This window comes from Cetorhinus maximus, chromosome 5 (assembly GCF_964194155.1).
Source record: "Cetorhinus maximus chromosome 5, sCetMax3.hap1.1, whole genome shotgun sequence".
Taxonomy (NCBI): Eukaryota; Metazoa; Chordata; class Chondrichthyes; order Lamniformes; family Cetorhinidae; genus Cetorhinus; species Cetorhinus maximus.
In genome coordinates this window covers 155,172,089-155,190,998 of record NC_135883.1, presented here as the reverse complement: position 1 = coordinate 155,190,998, position 18,910 = coordinate 155,172,089, and the positions used below count along the sequence as shown (strand labels likewise).

Genomic DNA, 18,910 nt, shown 5'->3' with positions numbered 1-18,910 from the left:
TTCAGCCCATCGAGTCTGCTCCGCCATTCAATCATGGTCGATAAGTTTCTCAACCCCATTCTCCCGCCTTCTCCCCGTAACCTTTGATCCCCTTACCAATCAAGAACCTATCTATCTCGGTCTTAAATACACTCAATGACGTGGCCTCCACAGCCTTCTGTGGCAATGAATTCCATAGATTCACCACTTTCTGGCTAAAGAAGTTTCTCCTCATCACTGTTCTAAAAGGTCTTTCCTTTACTCTGAGGCTGTGTCCTCGGGTCCTAGTCTCTCCTACTAATGGAAACATCTTCCCCACGTCCAGGCCTTTCAGTATTCTGTAAGTTTCAATCAGATCCCCCCTCATCCTTCTAAACTCCATCAAGTATAGACCCAGAGTCCTCAAATTTCAATGATTCTTACAAAAAAATGTCATATCCTCAAGATAATCCAACATGTCTTAATGCCAATGAATTAACTTTGAGGTGTAGTCCCTGAGGTCTGTAGGCAATCACAGAAATTAATTTGCACACAACAAGCTGTGTGCAACAAATTAACTGATAAGGGAGGATTGCTAGCCAGGAAAACAAGATAACTCTCTGCTCTTCTTCAAATAAGACCCAAGAGATCTTTCATGTCTATGTGAGCAAGCAGACAGAACCTTAGTTTAACACCATACCCAAAAGACAGAACCTCTGACAAGGCTGTCTTATGTCAGCCTAAATTTCATATTCAAAGCTATAGCGGGTTTTGGACACACAAACTTCTGACTCATAGTTGATATAGAGTCAGCAACACAGCCAAGCTGGCAGTTATTTCATTCAACCCAGAAGTGGTGGATAGTGATGACGATAGCCTCTCAACAATAAAATGAAAACAGAAGTACATAGCTGTTCAGTCAACATCTGTAAAGAGGTGTTACAGCATTTTGGTTCTGTGTGCTTTATCAAGCTTAAAGCCTGAATGGCAGATGTGCCTGTTATACTCCTGATAGCCAGCTGGTAAAGGAAGTTTACTTGGAATAGATTTATTCAGAGTGAAACATTACAGGATTATATCTCCTGACTCTACATCACGCCTGTATTACGAAGTGTCACTTTATATGTGCTTAAGTAACTATCCAGTCAATGTCCTCCACTTGTAAGTATTTAACTTCAATTCATATAATTAACAATGCATTTTAGATTTTTTTATTCATTCAAGGATGTGGGATTGCCTGGCTGGGCCAGCGTTTATTGCCCATCCCTAGTTGCCCTTGAGAAGGTGGTGGTGAGCTGCTTTCTTGAACCGCTGCAGCCCATGTGGTGTAGGTACACCCACAGTGCTGTTAGGAAGAGAGTTCCAGGATTTTGACCCAGCGACAGTGAAGGAATGGCTATATATTTCCAAGTCAGGATGGTGAGTGTCTTGGAGGGGAACTTCCAGGTTGTGGTGCTGGACGGTGTCCAGCTTCTTCAGCGTTGTGGGAGCTGCACTCATCCAAGCAAGTGGGGAGCATTCCATCACATTCCTGACTTGTGCCTTGTAGATGGTGGACAAGCTTTGGGGAGTCGGGGATGAGTTACTTGTTGCATGATTCCTAGCCTCTGACCTGGTCTTGTAGTCACAGTATTTATATGGCTAGTCTAGTTCAGTTTCTGGTCAATGGTAACCCCCAGGATGTTGATAGTGGGGGGATTCAGTGATGGTAATGCCATTGAACATCAAGGGGCGATGGTTGGATTCTCTCTTGTTGGAGATGGTCATTGCCTGACACTTGTGTGATGCGAATGTTACTTGCTACTTGTCAGCCCAAGCCTGGATATTGTTCAGATCTTGCTGCATTTGGACATGGACTGCTTCAGTATCTGAGGAGTCGCGAATGGTGCTGAACATTGTGCAATCATCAGCAAACATCCCCACTTCTGACCTTATGATGGAAGGAAGGTCATTGATGAAGCAGCTGAAGATGGTTGGGCCTAGGACACAACCCTGAGGAACACCTGCAGTGATGTCCTGGAGCTAAGATGACTGACCTCCAACAACTATAACCATCTTCCTTTGTGCTAGGTATGACTCCAGCCAGCGGGGAGTTTTCCCCCAGATTCCCATTGACTCCAGTTTTGCTAGGGCTCCTTGATGCCACTAGGTCAAATGTAGCCTTGATGTCAAGGATAGTTACTCTCACCTCACCTCACCTCGGGAGTTCAGTTCTTTTGTCCATGTTTGAACCAAGGCTGTAATGAGATCGGGAGCTGAGTGGTCCTGGCGGAACCCAAACTGGGCATCGTTGAGCAGGTTATTGGTAAGCAAGTGCCACTTGATAGCACTGTTGATGACCCCTTCCATTACTTTACTGATGATCAAGAGTAGACTGATGGGGTGGTAATTGGCCAGGTTGGATTTGTCTTGCTTTTTCTGTACGGGACATTCCTGGGAATTTTCCACATAGCCTGGTAGGTGCCAGTGTTGTAGCTATACTGGAACAGCTTAGCTAGGGGTGTGGTAGTTCTGGAGCCCAAGGCTTCAGTACTATTGCCGGAATATTGTCAGGGCCAATAGCCTTTGCACTAACCAGTGCCTTCCGCCGTTTCTTGATATCACGTGGAGTGAATTGAATTGGCTGAAGACTGGCATCTGTGATGCTGGGGACTTCCGGAGGAGGCCGAGATGGATCATCCACTCAGCACTTTTGGCTGAAGATTGTTGTGAATGCTTCAGCCTCATCTTTTGCACTGCTGTGCTGGGTTCCTCCATCATTGAGGATGGGAATATTTGTGGAGCCTCCTCCTCCAGTGAGTTGTTTAATTGTCCACTACCATTTATGACTGGATGTGGCAGAACTGCAGAGCTTACATCTGATCCGTTGGTTGTGGGATCGCTTAGCTCTGTTTAACAGCTGCTTATGCTGTTTGGCATGCAAGTAGTCCTGTGTTATAGCTTCACCAGGTTGACACCTCTTTTTTAGGTATGCCTGGTGCGGCTCCTGGAATGCCATCCTGCACTCTTCATTGAACCAGAGTTGATCCCCTGGCTTGATGGTAATGGTAGAGTGGGTGATATGCCTGGCCATGAGGTTACAGATTGTGTTCGAGTACAATTCTGCTGCCGCTCATGGATGTCCAGTCTTGAGTTGCTGGATCTGTTTGAAATCTGTCTCATTTAGCACGGTGGTAGTGCCACATAACATGATGGAGGGTAGACTCAATGTGAGGGCGGGACTTCGTTTCCACAACGGCTGTGCGGTGTTCACTCCTACTGATACTGTCATGGACAGATGCATCTGCGGCAGGCAGGTTGGTGAGGATGAGGTCAAGTATGTTTTCCCCTCTTGTTGATTCCCTCACCACCTGCCGCAGACCTAGTTTAGCAGCTTTGTCATTTAGGACTCGGCCAGCTTGGTCAGTAGTGGTGCTACCGCGCCACTCTTGGTGATGGACATTGAAGTCCCCCCACCCAGAGTACATTCTGCGCCCTTGCCACCCTCAGTGCTTCCTCCAAGTGGTGTTCAACATGGAGCACTGATTCATCAGCTGAGGGAGGTGGTACATGGTAGTCAGCAAGAGCTTTCCTTGCCCACTTTTGACCTGACGCCATGAGACTTCATGGGGTCCGGAGTCGATGTTGAGGACTCCTAGAGCAACTCCCTCCCGACTGTATACCACTGTACCACCACCTCTGCTTGATCTGTCCTGCCGGTGGGACAGGACATTACCAGGTATGGTGATGGCGGAGTCTGGGACATTTTCAGTAAGGTATGATTCCGTGAGGATGACTATGTCAGGCTGTTGCTTGACTAGTCTGTGAGACAGATCTTCCAATTTTGGCACTAGCCAAAGTTTGAAAAAAACAGAATGGAGAAGAAGGAGGGATACACCAACACATTTGCTGATCATGAAAAAGAAGTTGACTAAATGACCTGTAAGCTGTTTAATAGAAAACATCTAGATGGTATAAAAGGTCATAGGTTAGTTGAGATGGAAATAAGAAAAGGGCAAAACAATGTGCAAATTCTGGAGGAAAGGAGTGAAAGGACACAGGAAAGATATGTATAACAGAAACATGAGAACATGAGGGGGAATAAAGTTGTATCATGCAACAATAATGGAGTTGTTGAATAATTGTAGCAATCAATCTCTAACAATTAGTCTACAACAAAGCCAGACATGAGGTGAGGAAAATCGTAGTGATGGATTTTTGGGAATCAGAAGTCCAAAATCACCTGTTCCTCACAAACATGCTTACACTTTCATGCCACTCCACACTCCATGTCTCAAATTACTCACATACTGCATCCCAAATTACTATTTCCGAGATTCTGTGTTTTTCTGAATTAATTCGAGAAGGTGGCTCACCACTATCTTCTCAAGAGCAACTAGAGATGCTGGTCTTGCCACCATCACCCACATCCCGTGAAAGAATTTTTAAAAAAGTTACATTTGAATTGCAGTCATGACCCATAATAGCCAGAATGCTCTGAGCAAGGTCTGATAAAAAGAAGTGGAAAACATAGTTTATTTTTGTGGTGCTGGCTGAGGGATGGATCTTAGCTAGGCCAGGTTACTGGTCGTAGACATACAGACAGACAACAGAAGGGCTACAAACACAACATGTTCTACTGAAGTAAGCAGATGCTTTAAAAAAGTGTTTTCTTATAATGTAGACCGAATGCATTCTTACACATTCTATGGCTAGTTTCAAATTTTAAATAATTACATACACAAACTAATACTGATTACTGCATTCATGAGGAAATACTTCAACCAACAACTTCAATCAAAAGCTAATTTCAAGTCCTGAAACTATTTAATCTACAAAAGTTTCATTCCTACACACTTCCTGCTCAAATATTATTTAGATTTCAAATTTAACAAACTACTTAAAGAAGCAGACAAATCATCAGAGCCCCTTTTGAAAAGGCAGTCTTATAATGTGTGTTAATGAGTTATTCACTGAGGAGTGTCCTAATAGCTCAGTTGGTAATAACTTGCCTTGAACAGGGCATTGGATACCAGGATCAAAGCCTGATACTGGGTGCTGTGTTAACTGATCTCATATGGAATGGAGTCAGTACCCTACAGTCTGTTTCACCATCTATGTGCTCAGAAGAGAAAATAAACGTCTTGTTTCTGATCACTCTGATCACTCCCGAAAGACACTTCTTAAAAAATTATGTTTGTACCATCATTCAATGAAGACAGGATCAAACTTTGCCGTGATCCATTGCATGATCAAATAGCCTCACTGCCCACTATTACAGAAGGGCTACTTGGGAGATGGCAGCTTCAGCTTTGCAGGCAATACCCAGCATAAGTCAATGCCTTCAGGGAAGGAAAGGGTTATTCTTGTAGAGGTGGGAAGAGATGACTTGAAACCTCTTTTGCAGAGGTAGTTTTAAAATCACACTTCCTTTCTAAACACTTGAAACATAGCAAAGAGGCCCAGTGATCTAAAAGGGATATCATGTTCTCTTTTTAAATGGATGGGGGTGTTGTGGGGGTCCGGGGGTGTGGGGGTCCGGGGGGGGCGGGGGGAAGGGAGGAAAGAAATCACAAATCAAAAGTACCAAATTGAATTAGAGTAATAGAGCCATCTTAAGGTGGCCCTTTGTGTGTTATGTCCATTTTACTCTATTCACAGGGCAAAATGGACCAGAACCTGTAAGACTGGGGCTCCAGCCTCTTATGTCAGGCAAGCATTCCCAGTGGACTGCAGGAAGATGGAGGGAGTCCCTGCCACCTGAATCAGGTTGGAGCTTCATTTGCAAATCAAAATGTGAGCAGAGGTGTTCTACATGCAGATTCTCGATATTGGTATGTAAAATAATGATCACTCAGGTAAGCGGCCTGTGTTGATGGGAGTCATCTAGGAATTCATCCTAATGGGCACGGTAATTTAATGGCAAGGTTTTGAGATGTTTTTGGATTGAATTAATCATTTCTTTTTTTACATACTGACACTTAAAACTCAATTTTGAACTCTGAGGTCACCATGTAAACAACTGAGCAAGTGGCAGGAGCCCAGATTCACATACCTGCCCAAAATGAGCGCCACCTCCTCTTCATGTATGCATAGGGTTTTCAGTGCTGCTGCTTCTCCCATCTCTGATTAGGTCATCTTTTTCTTTGCAAAGAAGGAGCTTGCACATAGCACCTTTCACAATCATTTCAAAGTGCTTTACAGCCAATTATGTATTGGAGGGCGTGAAGGCAATGTTAAGGCCAATTAAGTGGCATAGACACTTTACCTCATTTGAGTACACTCATGTTATGATGATAAAATGTGTAGGAAGTGCCTTTAAAAATCTAGTTGTACTCTTGCGCCAGACAATGTGAGTTGGCAGAGTGGTTTTGAGCAAAGAAATGCAGAGTGTTTGCAGAGGTTGACCTGTGCAGAAATGACATTCAGATGTTGAATAAAAGAGTAAAGAATCATTAGAGTAAGGAGCTCTTTGGGACATCCTGAATTCATGAAAGGTGTTATACTACGCAAAACCTGGAAGTGTTGAGAACTGAGGAGAATAGTATTAAACTTCAAAAGGACACAGACAGGCTGGTGGAAAGGGCAGACAAGTGACAGGTGAAATTTAATACAGAGAAGTGTGAAGTGATTCATTTTGGTAGGAAGAATGAGGAAAGGTAAGGGTACAATTTTAAAGGGCGTAGAACAGAAAGATGTGGGCTGTCATGAAAATATAATAATTTTCATAATATTATTGTGATTTATTGTAAAGGTAGGTTAATAATGGGGTTTGGATTAGTTTCTCTGTGTGGAGGTGTGTGTGGGGAATTTAATTGAATTGCAGACAGCCAGTCTGGAGCTTTTGAGTTATCAAAAGGGAAACTAGGTTTGAAACGATAAGTACATAAACATGGCTGAAGTTTTAGAATGTGAGGTGATGAATATATGCATTTTTAGATAAACCAGAGTAGTTTGAATTTCAAAGAGATGGTAAGATGTTACACCTAGCCATAAGAAGTTAAGCCTAACAGTGTGTTTATTTTTCCCAAAGGTTACTGATAATATGAGTACTATGAAAGATTTATATTAGGAGAAAAGTTGCAAAGACATATTGGAACAATGGAATTTACATTAAAAATTGAAAAACATATGTAAAGGAAATGAGATTATGTGTAAGGAAGAAGGAATTCTAAGATCTAACACAAGTGTGAAAAGCCTCTAGCTTCTGTGCATTAAGTTGCCGTTTACAGGAACCGAAGCTAAGAGAATTCATTGTGAATATCACTGTTTAGGTTATTGTGTGCCTTGCCTGGGTCTGTTGAAATGTATTTTGTTTTACTATTGCCTTAATGGAGGTGTAACTGGGAGCCAGATTAATTAGAGGATTTAGGAATTATTATAGTAGTAATTTGTAGACCTATGTATGTGCTTAAAATCTTTTCTTTTATTAATAAATGTTTAAGTTAGTTCTGTAAAAAACCTCTAAGACTTGGTGGACTTATTACTTCTGAATTCAAGGTATGCATCTCAAAATAAAAAATATAAATTGCAAAACAGTTGTGGCAGCTGTTTTAAGTTTCCCTCTGGGATTTGAGCAGCTCGGCATTTACCGTCCGCTGTGCCATAACATGGGGGTATATATGCATGCATCATTGAAACAGGCAGGGCAGGTTGAGAGGGCAGTTTTTAAAGCATACGGGATCCTGGGCTTCATAAATAGGGGCATAGAGTATGAAAGCAAGGAAGTTGTGATAAACCTGTATGAAACACTTGTTTGACCTCAACTAGAGTATTTTGTCCAGTTCCGGCACCACATTTTAGGAAGGATGTGAAGACATTAGAGAGGGAGCAGAAAAGATTCATGAAAATGGTTCCAGGGATGAGGAACTTGAGTTACGTAGATAGATCAGAGAAGCTGGGGCTATTCTCCTTAGAGAAGAGAAGATTGAGAGGAGATTTGATAGAGGTGTTCAAAATCATTAATGGTTTGAATGGAGTAGATAGAAAGAAATAGTTCACATTGGTGGAAAGATTGAAGACAACAGAACACCAGTTTAAGGCGATTGGCCAAAAAAAGCAAAGGTGACATGAGGAAAAACTTTTTTATGCAGCAAGTGGTTAGGATCTGGAATGCATTGCCTGAGGGTGTGGTGGAGGCAGATTCAATCATGACTTTCAAAAGAGAAATGGGTCATTATCTGAAGAAGAACATAAATGAGGGACTACATGGAAAAGGCAGGGGAGTGTGACTAGGTGAATTGCTCTTGCAGGGAGCCGGTACAGACACGACGAACTGAGAGGTCTCCTTCTGTGCTGTAACCATTCTATGATTCTATAAATGCAAGACCAACTACATAAACACTATGGCTAAAAGAGGTCAGAGGCTGGGTATTCTGCAGTGAGTGACTTATCTCCTAACTTCCCAAAACCTTTCTAGCACCTATAAGGCACAAATCAGAAGTGTAATGGAGTATTCTCCACTTGCCCTGATGAGTACAGGTCTAATAACACTCCAGGAACTCAACACTATCCAGGATATATCAACCTGCTTGATCAGCGTCCCATTCATTACCTTTAACACCATGTCTTCCTTCACCGACGCACCATAGTTGAAGTGTGCACCAACTATATTACAGGATCGACTACAGCCACTTGCCAAGATCCATGAGCTCTAATACCAAGAAAGATGAGGACACCAGGTGCATAGAAATACTACCATCTCCAAGTGACCTTCCAAGTTACACTCTGCCCTGACTTGGACATATATCGCTCTTCCTTTCCTTCATTGTTTCTGAGACAAAATCCAGGAATATCCTTTCTAACAGCACCGTGGGAATACCTTCACTGTACAGATTGCTGGGGTTCAAGAAGGCAACTTACCAGACCCAATTTTCAAAGGCAATTAGAGATGGGCAATAAATAATGACCACATCCCAAAAATAAAGACATTTCAAAAATTAGGTGAAGGCTGTCAAAATGATAGAGGAAGTACATTGGCAAGAATGCCTAGTCATATCTTAGCGACGTTTGTGAAGGCATAGAATCAATTCCTAATCTTAGGGCAATATGGGATCAGCAATGCATACATCACATGAACAAATGTAGAAAAGGTTCTTGCAATGGTGTAGGTAACACTGAACCTGTACGATCCTTTTATGGGCATTTCTGTCCTCATTAATGTCCTAAAAAGGCTTCCAGGGATGTATCCAAGTACCTGGTAGCCTTCTTGTTGCTAAAAACTGATGAAGCCCTGTTACTAGCTGCAACCTTTTAATGTCTATAGCAGATGGTGGCATAGTGGTATTGTTACTGGACTAATATTCCAGAGACACAGGGTAGGGGACCTGGGTTCAAACCCCACCACAGCCAATAACGAAATTTGAATTCCATAAAAATCTGGAATTAAAAAAGCCTAATGATGACCACTCAAAATAGAGAATAGCAGTAGGCCATTCAGCCCTTCAAGCCTGCTCTACCATTCATCATGATCATGGCTGATCATCCAACTCAATAGCCTGCTCCCGTTTTCTTCCCATACCCATTGGTCCCTTTTGCCCCAAGAGCTATATCTAACTCCTTCTTGAAAACATACAAAGTTTTGGCCTCAACTACTTTCTGTGGTAGTGAATTTCACAGGCTCACCACTCTCTAGGTGAAGAAATTTCTCCTCATCTCAGTCCTAAATGGTCTGCCCCGTATCCTCAGACTGTGACCCCTGGTTCTGGACTCCCCCACCATTGGGAACATCCTTCCTGCATCTACCCTGTCTAGTCCTGTTAGAATTTTATAGGTTTCTATGAGATCCCCCCTCATTCTTCTAAACTCCAGCAAATATAATCCTAACCGACTCAATCTCTCCTCATATGTCAGTCCCGCCATCCCAGGAATCAGTCTGGTAAACCTTCGCTGCACTCCCTCAATAGCAAGAACATCCCTCCTCAGATAAGGAGACCAAAACTGCACACAAAATTCCAGGTGTGGTCTTACCAAGGCCCTGTATAATTGCAGCAAGACATCCCTGCTCCTGTACTCAAATCCTCTCGCTATGAAGGCCAACATACCATTTGCCTTCTTTACCTTCTGCTGTGCCTGCTTGCTTACCTTCAGCTATCAATGTGGATAGTCATAAAAACCCATCTGGCTCACTATGCCCTTTAGGGAAGATAATCTGCTGTCCTTATGTGGCCTACATGTGACTCCAGACCCACAACAATGTGGTTGACTCTTAAATGAACAAGGGCAATTAGGGATGCGTAATAAATGCTGGCCTAGCCAGTGACATCCACATCTCATGAACAAATGAAAAATAAATTGCATTGTTGCCCCTCTTGTGGAGGTTAAACCTTTCAAAAGTGGTATTACAACCAAGCACTCCCTGCAAAGCAAGTGACAGTCCTGGGAATGTCATTCTAATGGGGTTAGCAATATATTGACACTGGCAGGCAATGTTCCTGATTGACTGTTAACCTGCCAAGTGGGAGGAAATCCAGACCAGAGACAATATTCTTTCTAATTTTTTTTTGTTGTTGTGCACAGCCTGTTTATTAAACTGTGCAGTCTCTTTAAGTTTGCTGCATGGCTGCACCGGCGCATATCTTAAGGGGAGCGTTGGTTGTGCGCAGCTTATTTGTTGTATTATGTGGTATGTTCCAGATTGCTGCATGGCCATGCACCTCCGCAATTTAGAGGAGCCACTGGGATTGTCATCCCTTTAATTTAGTTCCAGAATTGAAAAGCTAGAGTTTAACCCATTACACCCACCCAACTCCCCAGCAGTTAGTTTGTAAAATTTTCAAAACTCAACTGATTAGTATTTTGTCTACCCCTTTGAATTTACCAATCAAATCAAACCATTTATAAGTGTTATACAATATAAATAGGATATTGTGAGGGAAAGAATCATTTAAAACCAGTATATCCTAGAAATACACAAGGCATAGGCTGTTATCTCTCACCTGCTGCTGTGGAGGCTCCTCTGGGAAGCTGTTGGAGTCACAGAAGGGGTCTTACAGGTACTCTGATAGATGGCCTCAGACAGCTGTTCCTGTTGGACCTAAAGTAACAGAGTAAATGCAAAATGGTAAAGCATGCATGTGACTTTTTCTTTAAAAAAAAGCTCCACCACCTCAGGTTGCAAAGCTATGATTAAAAAACACAAATGTTCCTAACAGACGTGCTTGGTGCCAGGTTAGAACTGCAGCTCTTAAGTTTCAGTCTTCCAATTAACATACGCAGGTGTTAGACACGTTCCAATATACATGCATTTTAGTCTTTTGAGAGTCTTTCTGGAAGAATTTAACCTCAAATTACCACTGCACAAGCTACTGTCGATGAAGAAATTATACAGTGTCACAGCTCTGCTAATCAATGTGGGACGGTAGAGTAGACCACAGATGAAAATATTGCTTGGACATTACGTTACAGTGGACAAATGTGACAGGAAGAATTACCTCTGTCACCAGGGCTGATGCTGGATGAGGATCAAATCAGTAATGCACCAATGTGTCTCATTTTAAACTGTAACTTCCAGTTGGACAAGGGTATGTTTTACCAAAAATAAAACCTTAGCACTCTTTTAAACCTTTGCACACGTTTCTCCCTTTGCAATCTGTAATAGTCAGTTGTGCATGGTCTTTGTGATGGGTGGACAAGGGCCAAAATAAAATCTTTGCTGAAGGTTCAGCTTCAAAGTTTTATTGAACTTTATTGAAAACACAGTTTAAACTCCTCAGAGGGAGTTCATTTCTCACAGGATTCAAAGTTAAACGGAACTGACTTTAGTAAATCACAAAATAATCTGCTTTCACACACAAATTTTTGGTTTCTCAGAAATGTCCACCACTGCCCTGAATACATAATAGAGGGAGCATATTTTGACCTTGAGCTTAAAGCAGAATTGCAGCTTATGGAATTGCTGCTATACAAAGAGATATATGTATACTTATGAATAGTCAACTCTGAGAGATGTATATTTGCAATAGCATTATAAATGTAGGAATTTTAACTGCGCAAATATACTGGAATGAGAAAATATTTCTGATTAGCAAGAGAAATTATTCCTTGAGTGTTTTAAGGACTCTTTTTCTCCATCAGTATGTTGCAATGCAGAGAGGAAGCACTGCTTGATCTGATTCTGGGTAATGAGGCAGTGCTGATTGGTGACCTAAAGGTAGGGGAACATTTGGCAAACAGTGGAGGAGAAATTCATCGTACAGCCTTCCCATTTTGCACTTGAGTTGGAGTCATTCAAGGTTCAGCTGTTGCCATATTGAGATAGGCCTACAAATGGGTGAACAGCCAGATCACCTGAAGAAGGCAGCTTTACCATGTAAATTGGGGCCCTGTGCCACATGTAGGACCCTGATGCAAAATTCAGCTGCAGGTTGGTGGATCTTGCACTGTGCAAACATCACCTAGTTGTACAAGGACTCGAGCAGCCGAACTGTTGGTTCTTAAAGGCAGTCAAGTTGTTAGCTACGGATTTTGTAGTCTTGGTATCTTAATATATAGTAGATAATGATCAGCTAAATGGTGAAATACTACTTTGACTGGCTGGCAAGATTAGGTTGTAATATGAGGTAAAGATAATCATATTAAGAATGAAGGGAAAACAGGAACATAGGAGCAGGAGTAGGCCATTCAGCCCTTCGAGCCTGCTCCACCATTCAGTAAGATCATGTCTGATCTGGTTGTGGTCTCAACTTCACTTTTCTGTCTACCCCCCATAACCGTTGACTCCCTTGTTCATCAAAAATTTGTCTAACTCTGCCTTGAATAATTTCAGTGACCTAGTCTCCAATGCTCTTTGGGGAAGAGAATTCCACATATTATTGACTCTCTGAGAGAAAAAAAAATCTCCTTATCTCATTCTTAAATAGAGACCCCTTATTTTTAAACTGTGCACCATAGTTCTAATCTCTCCCACAAGGGGAAACATCCTTCCAGTGTCTACCCTATCAAGTCCCCTCCGGATCATATATGTTTCAGTAATGTCATCTCTCATTCTTCTAAACTCCAATGTGTATAACCAACCTGTCTTCTTCATAGGTTAAGCTCTTAATTCTGGAAAGAGTCGAGTGAACCTTCTCTGTACTGCTTCTAATGCAAGGAGACCAAAACTATACACAGTATTCCAGATGTGTCTCACCAAGGCCCTGTACAGCTACAGTAAAACCTTCCTACTTTTATATTCCATTCCCCTTGCAATAAACACCAACATTCCATTTGCTTTCCTAATCACTTGCATACTAACGTTTTGTGATTCATGTACCTGGACACCTAGATCCCTCTGTACCGCTGAGGTTTTTAAAAACTTCATTCACGGGATGTGGGCTTCGTTGGCTGGGCCAGCATTTATTGCCCATCCCTAGTTGCCCTTGAGAAGGTGGTGGTGAGCTGCTTTCTTGAACTGCTGCAGTCCATGTGGGTGTAAGTACACCCACAGTGCTGTTAGGAAGGGGGTTCCAGGATTTTGACCCAGTGACAGTGAAGGAACAGCAATATATTTCCAAGTCAGGATGGTAAGTGACTTGGAGAGGACCTTCTAGGTGGTGGTGTTCCCATCTGCCTGCTACCCTTGTCCTTATAGATGGTAATGTTCGTGGGTTTGGAAGGTGCTGTCGAAGGAGCCTTGGTGAATTCCTGCAGTACATCTTGTAGATGGTACACACTGGTGCTACTGTGTGTCGGTGGTGGAGGGAGTGAATATTTGTGGATGTGAAGCCAATCAAGCGGCCTTTTTTGTCCTGGACAGTGTCAAGCTTCTTGAGTGTTGTGGGAGCTGCACTCATCCAGGCAAGTGGAGAGTACTCTATCACACTCCTGACTTGTGCGTTGTAGATGGTGGACAGGCTTTGGGTAGTCAGGAGGGGAGTTACTATTCTCTGACCTGCTCTTGTAGCCACAGTATTTATATGGATATTCCAGTTCAGTTTCTGCAATCTCTCTCCATTTAAATAGTGTACTGCTTTTCTAATCTTCCTGCCAAAGTGAACAAGCTCACATTCTCTTGCATTATACTCTATCCGCTAAATTTTTGCCCACTCACTTATCCTAACTATATCCCTTTGCAGACTCTCTACCTCATCTTGACAATTTACTCTCCTACCTATCCTGGATCATCAGCAAATATAGCTACCATACATATGGTCCGTTCATCCAAATCATTGATGTGTATTGTAAATCCTGTGGCACTCCACTAGTTACAGCTTGCCAACTCAGCAAAGACCCATTTATTCCTGCTCTCTGCTTTCTGTTAGCAAACCAATCCTTTAACAGGTTACCCCCTAAGCCATGTTTTCTTATCTTACTTTTGATGTGGCATCTTATCAAATCCCTTTTGGAAATCGAAGTATACCACTTCCACAGGTTCCCCTTTATCCATCTTGCTTGTTAGTTCATCAAAAAACTCTAATAATTTAGTTAAACATGATTTCCCTTTCACAAAGCCATGTTGACTCTGCTTGATCACATTATGATTTTCTAAGTATCCTGCTACAACCTCCTTAATAATGGATTCTAGCAATTTCCCTGATAGATGTTACGCTAACTGGCCTATAGTTTCCTGCTTTCTGTCTCCCTTCTTGCCTGAATAAAGGTGTTACATTAGCTATTTTCCAATCGACTGGGACCCATCCAGAATCTAAGGAACTTTGGAAGATTATAACAAATACATCCACTATCTCTGCAGCCACTTCTTTTAAGACCCGAGGATGCAGGCAATCTGGTCTAGAGACTTGTCAGCCTTTATGTATAATAGCTTTCCCAGCACCTTAGTGATTGTTTTAAGTTCCTCCCTTCCATTCACCTTTTGATTTTCAAGTATCTTTGGGAAGTTTTCTAGTCTTCTACAGTGAAAAGAGGCACAAAATACCTTTTCAGCAGCCCTAACATTTCCTTGTTTTCCATTATCAATTCCCCGGAATCACTCTTTAGAGACCAACACTTATTTAACTACTCGTAAACTTTTAGTATCTGTTTCATATTATTAGCTAGCTTTCTCTCATACTCAATTTTCTCCCTCCTTATTTTGTTCCAAGTCAATCTTTGCTGGTTCTTAAAATCTTGCCAATCTTCAGACCTACCACTAGTCTTTGCAGATTTATACAGTGTTTCTTTCAAGTTGGTGCAATCATTAGCTTCTTTATTCAGATGTGGATGATGCATCTTTCTCACAGAGTCCTTCTTCCTTACTGGGATAAATTTTTGCTTACAGTTGTTAAATATCTCCTTAAGAATCTTCCACTGCATCTCTACTATCCTGCCTTTTAACCTAGTTTCCCAGTTCACCTTAGCTAGTGCTGCATTCATACCCTTACAATTACCTTTATTCAGGTTTAAAACACTAGTCTTGGATCCAAACTTCACCACTTGAAACTGAAGGTGAAATTCTATCTTGTTTTGATTGTTGTCATTTAAAGGCTCCTTTACCATGAGGTTATTGATTAATCTTGTCTGATTGCTTATTACCAGATCTAGAATAGCCTGCTCCCTGGTTGGCTCTAAAACGTACTGCTCCAATAAATTGTCCCACATACACTCTATGAATGACTTTTCCAGGCTACTTTTGCCAATTTGATTCACCCAATCCACATGTAGATTAAAATCACTCATAATTATTGCAGTGCGTTCCTTACATGTCCCATTTATTTCTTCCTACATACTCTGTGCTACAGTGTAACTACAGCGAGAGATAATCTTAGCTCAAAAGAGCAAGACGTAGAATCAGTTTGGGTAGAGATAAGAAATAGGAAAGGCAAGAGATCACTTGCGGGAATAGTTTATAAGCCCCTTAATAGTAGTTTTTTTTATTGTTCATTCAACGGATGTGGGCTTCACTGGCTAGGCCAGCATTTATTGCCCATCCCTAATTGCCCTTGAGAAGGCAGCGCACCACCACCTTCTCAAGGGCAATTAGGGATGGACAATAAGTGCTGGCTTAGTCAGTGAAGCCCACATCCCTTGAATGATTTTAAAAAACTACTGTTAGGGGGCATATAAACTTCTCCCATAAGTGATCTCTTGCCTTTCCTGTTTCTTATCTCTACCCAAACTGATTCTACACCTTGCTCTTTTGAGCTATGGTCTTCTCTCACTAATGTATTAATGACATGTTTAATTAACAAAGCTACCCCACCATCTTTTCCTAGCTTCCTATCTTTTCAAAATGTCAAATACCCTTCAACATTCAGGTCCCAGTCTTGGTCGCCCTGCAACCATATCTCTGTGATGGCTTTCAGGTCACACATATTTATTTCTATCTATACTAACAATTCATCCATTTTGATATGAGTACTGTGCACATTCAGATACAGAGCCTTTAACTCCAGCCAGGACTTTCTGGCTCATCCTGCCTGGCGGGATATTATGGTCCCACTGAATTTAATGGAGAAAATGGCTCACTGGGGGGAGACACGCCAGGGCAAGGCTGTAAAATCCTGACCTCTGTCTTTTTACCATTTTTTCAATCTCTGGCTTTTTCTGTTAGTGCATTCTTGCCACACTCTGGTTATCTTTACCCAAATTGTTATCCTGCCCTTAAACCTCATTGTTACTCTTTGATTTACTACATCTCCTCACACACAATCCCTTTCCCCCACTATTTAGTTTAAAGCCCTGTCTATCACCCTAGTGATCCAACTCGCCAGAACACTGGTCCCAACATGGTTCAGGTGAAGCCTGTCCTAATAGTACAGCTCCCACTTTCTCCAGTACTGGTGCTAGTGCCTCATGAATAGAAATGCATTTTTCCCAAACCATCTTTGTGCCATGCAGTCATCTCTCTAATCTTATTTGCCCTATGCTTGTGGCTCAGGTAATGATCCAGAGATTATTACCTTTGTGGTTCTGCTTTATAATTTAGCCTCCAGCTGCTCATAATCCCAAAGCAGAGCCTGTTTCCTAGTCCTACACATCATTGGTTCCAACGTGGACAACAAAAACTGGATCCTCCTCCTCCCACTGCAAGTTCCTCTCCATGTCTGAGTAGATGTCCCAAACCCTGGAACCAGACAGACAACACAGCTGTCTGGACTCATGCTCTTGGCTGCAGAGAACCATGTCTATCCCCCTCTCTGTACTGTCCCATACTCCTGCTACATTCTCATTAACTCCCCCACTTGAATGGCTTCCTGTACCATGGTGCCATGGTCAGTTCGCTCATCCACCTGTAGCCCTTACAAGCTGCAAGATCCTCTAATCTGTTGGACAATTGCAAGGCCTGAGGCTCTTATACCTTCTCGATCCCCTTACCTATCTCACTATCAGTAATACCCTCTTCTCCCTGACCACTGACCAAATCAGAAGGTCATAACCTAAGGGCTGTGACCACCTCCTGGAACAAAGTATACAGATAGCTTTCCCTCCCCCTGATGCATCACAGTGTCTGCAGCTCAGCCTCCAGTTCAATGACTCTGAGCCGAAGCTCCTCAAGCCACTGAAACTTACTACAGATGTGTTTGCCCTGGATCACATTAGTGTTCAGGAACTCCCAAACTCTGCAGTCACAACACATCACTTGCCCTGCCATTTTTGTTATGTGTTAATTACTTATTGTTTTCTTAATTGATGAATTAATTACTTTATAATTAATAACCCTTAATACTCCCAATGACTTTTACTACCGCTAGTAAACCTTACTACAAGTAACCTTACAATTACTAATAAGTTACACAAGCTTTGAAAGATAAATAAGCCAAATACTCACTAACCAATCACTTAGCCGTTTCTCTCCTCCCTCACCAAATTCCCTCACTCACCAAATTCCCAAGTTCACACTCTGTGACTAACTGCACTAAATGATGAGCTGCCGTCTTTGCATGCTTTGTGTGCTTAGCAAGCCCACCTATATTCATAATGTTTGAAATTCAACAAGGATGAGTCAGCACTGCTGGCTAGAAAATCTAGTTCAAACTAGTTACCCAATTAACTAACTGTAGCTACCTCTCCTGTAGGGAGCTTGTTTATCCCTGACTAAGGCTAGACGAAACTTAACTTTAACAGTAAATTGTAGTTAAATTCTAAATGCAAACTAGATTTTGGAAAAAGATTACCCCTTAAATTTAACCCTTAAAATTCTCTCACTCACTAAATTCCCAAGTTCACATTCTGACTAGCTACACTCAGTGATGAGCTGCTGTCTCAGTGCAGGGGAGATTACTAAAATTTCTTTACACAAAGGGTCATTACAATTTCAAATTCTCTGTCACAGACCATTGTTGGAGCAGAGTCCGTAGGTTATTTCAAAAAGTTGCAGGGAAAAGAGAAATATTAAAGGGTATGGAGAGCGGACAGGAGAATGGAATCTGATTCAGTGGCTTAGCTGAAGAAAAACACCATAGATTCATAAGGCAGAATTTTTCTGTCGGCATGCGGGGGGCGGGACCCGCACGCCAACAAGTAAAATGACGCAGGGTGACGTCAGGTGGACTCCCGACGTCACCCCGCGTCATTTACATTTTCAGGTCAACGGCCTGTCAATGGCCTATTAAGGTCATTAAGAAACAAATTCAGCTTATTATTGGACCTGCCCATCTAACCTTAAGGTTGGTGGGCAGGCCGGGAGCCTAGGCGTGCTTGTGAAAAAACATGAAACCTCATCCACTGCCGGGATGAGGCTTCATGAGGGTTTTGAAATTTTAATGAAAGGTTGCAATAAAAGTTATGGTCATGTTCCAACTCATGCAACAGTGTGACATGAAGGGACATGGCAGGGAAAATTTTTAAACTCCTTTATTAAAAGTTTCAAAATGGAGACGACCTCCCTGAGGCAGCATTAGACTCACGGAGATCTGTGCACTCTTTCGTGCGCATGCGTGAAAGAGTGCACTCCCGGCTGAGGGAATTCCCTCCCCCGCCTGCTCAAGGAGCGCACAGCGCTTCCTGGCCGACATCATGCTGGGCGGGCCTTAATTGGCCCGCCCACGTAAAATGGCGGTGCGCCCCCGACCAGGGCTGCTGATCGGGAGCCCGCCCGCTCGCGCTCTTCCCCCCG

At 42.4% G+C, this 18,910-nt stretch overlaps 1 protein-coding gene across 1 annotated transcript in view; it reads right to left on the bottom strand.

Annotated features, from left to right (window-relative positions):
* kif6 (kinesin family member 6) overlaps window positions 1-18,910 on the bottom strand; it is a 664,853-nt gene that overhangs the window by 49,539 nt on the left and 596,404 nt on the right. The window contains exon 19 of the mRNA XM_078542714.1: window positions 10,875-10,972. Within this exon, the coding sequence (XP_078398840.1) occupies window positions 10,875-10,972 (98 nt within the window). The remainder of the gene's footprint in view (window positions 1-10,874; window positions 10,973-18,910) is intronic.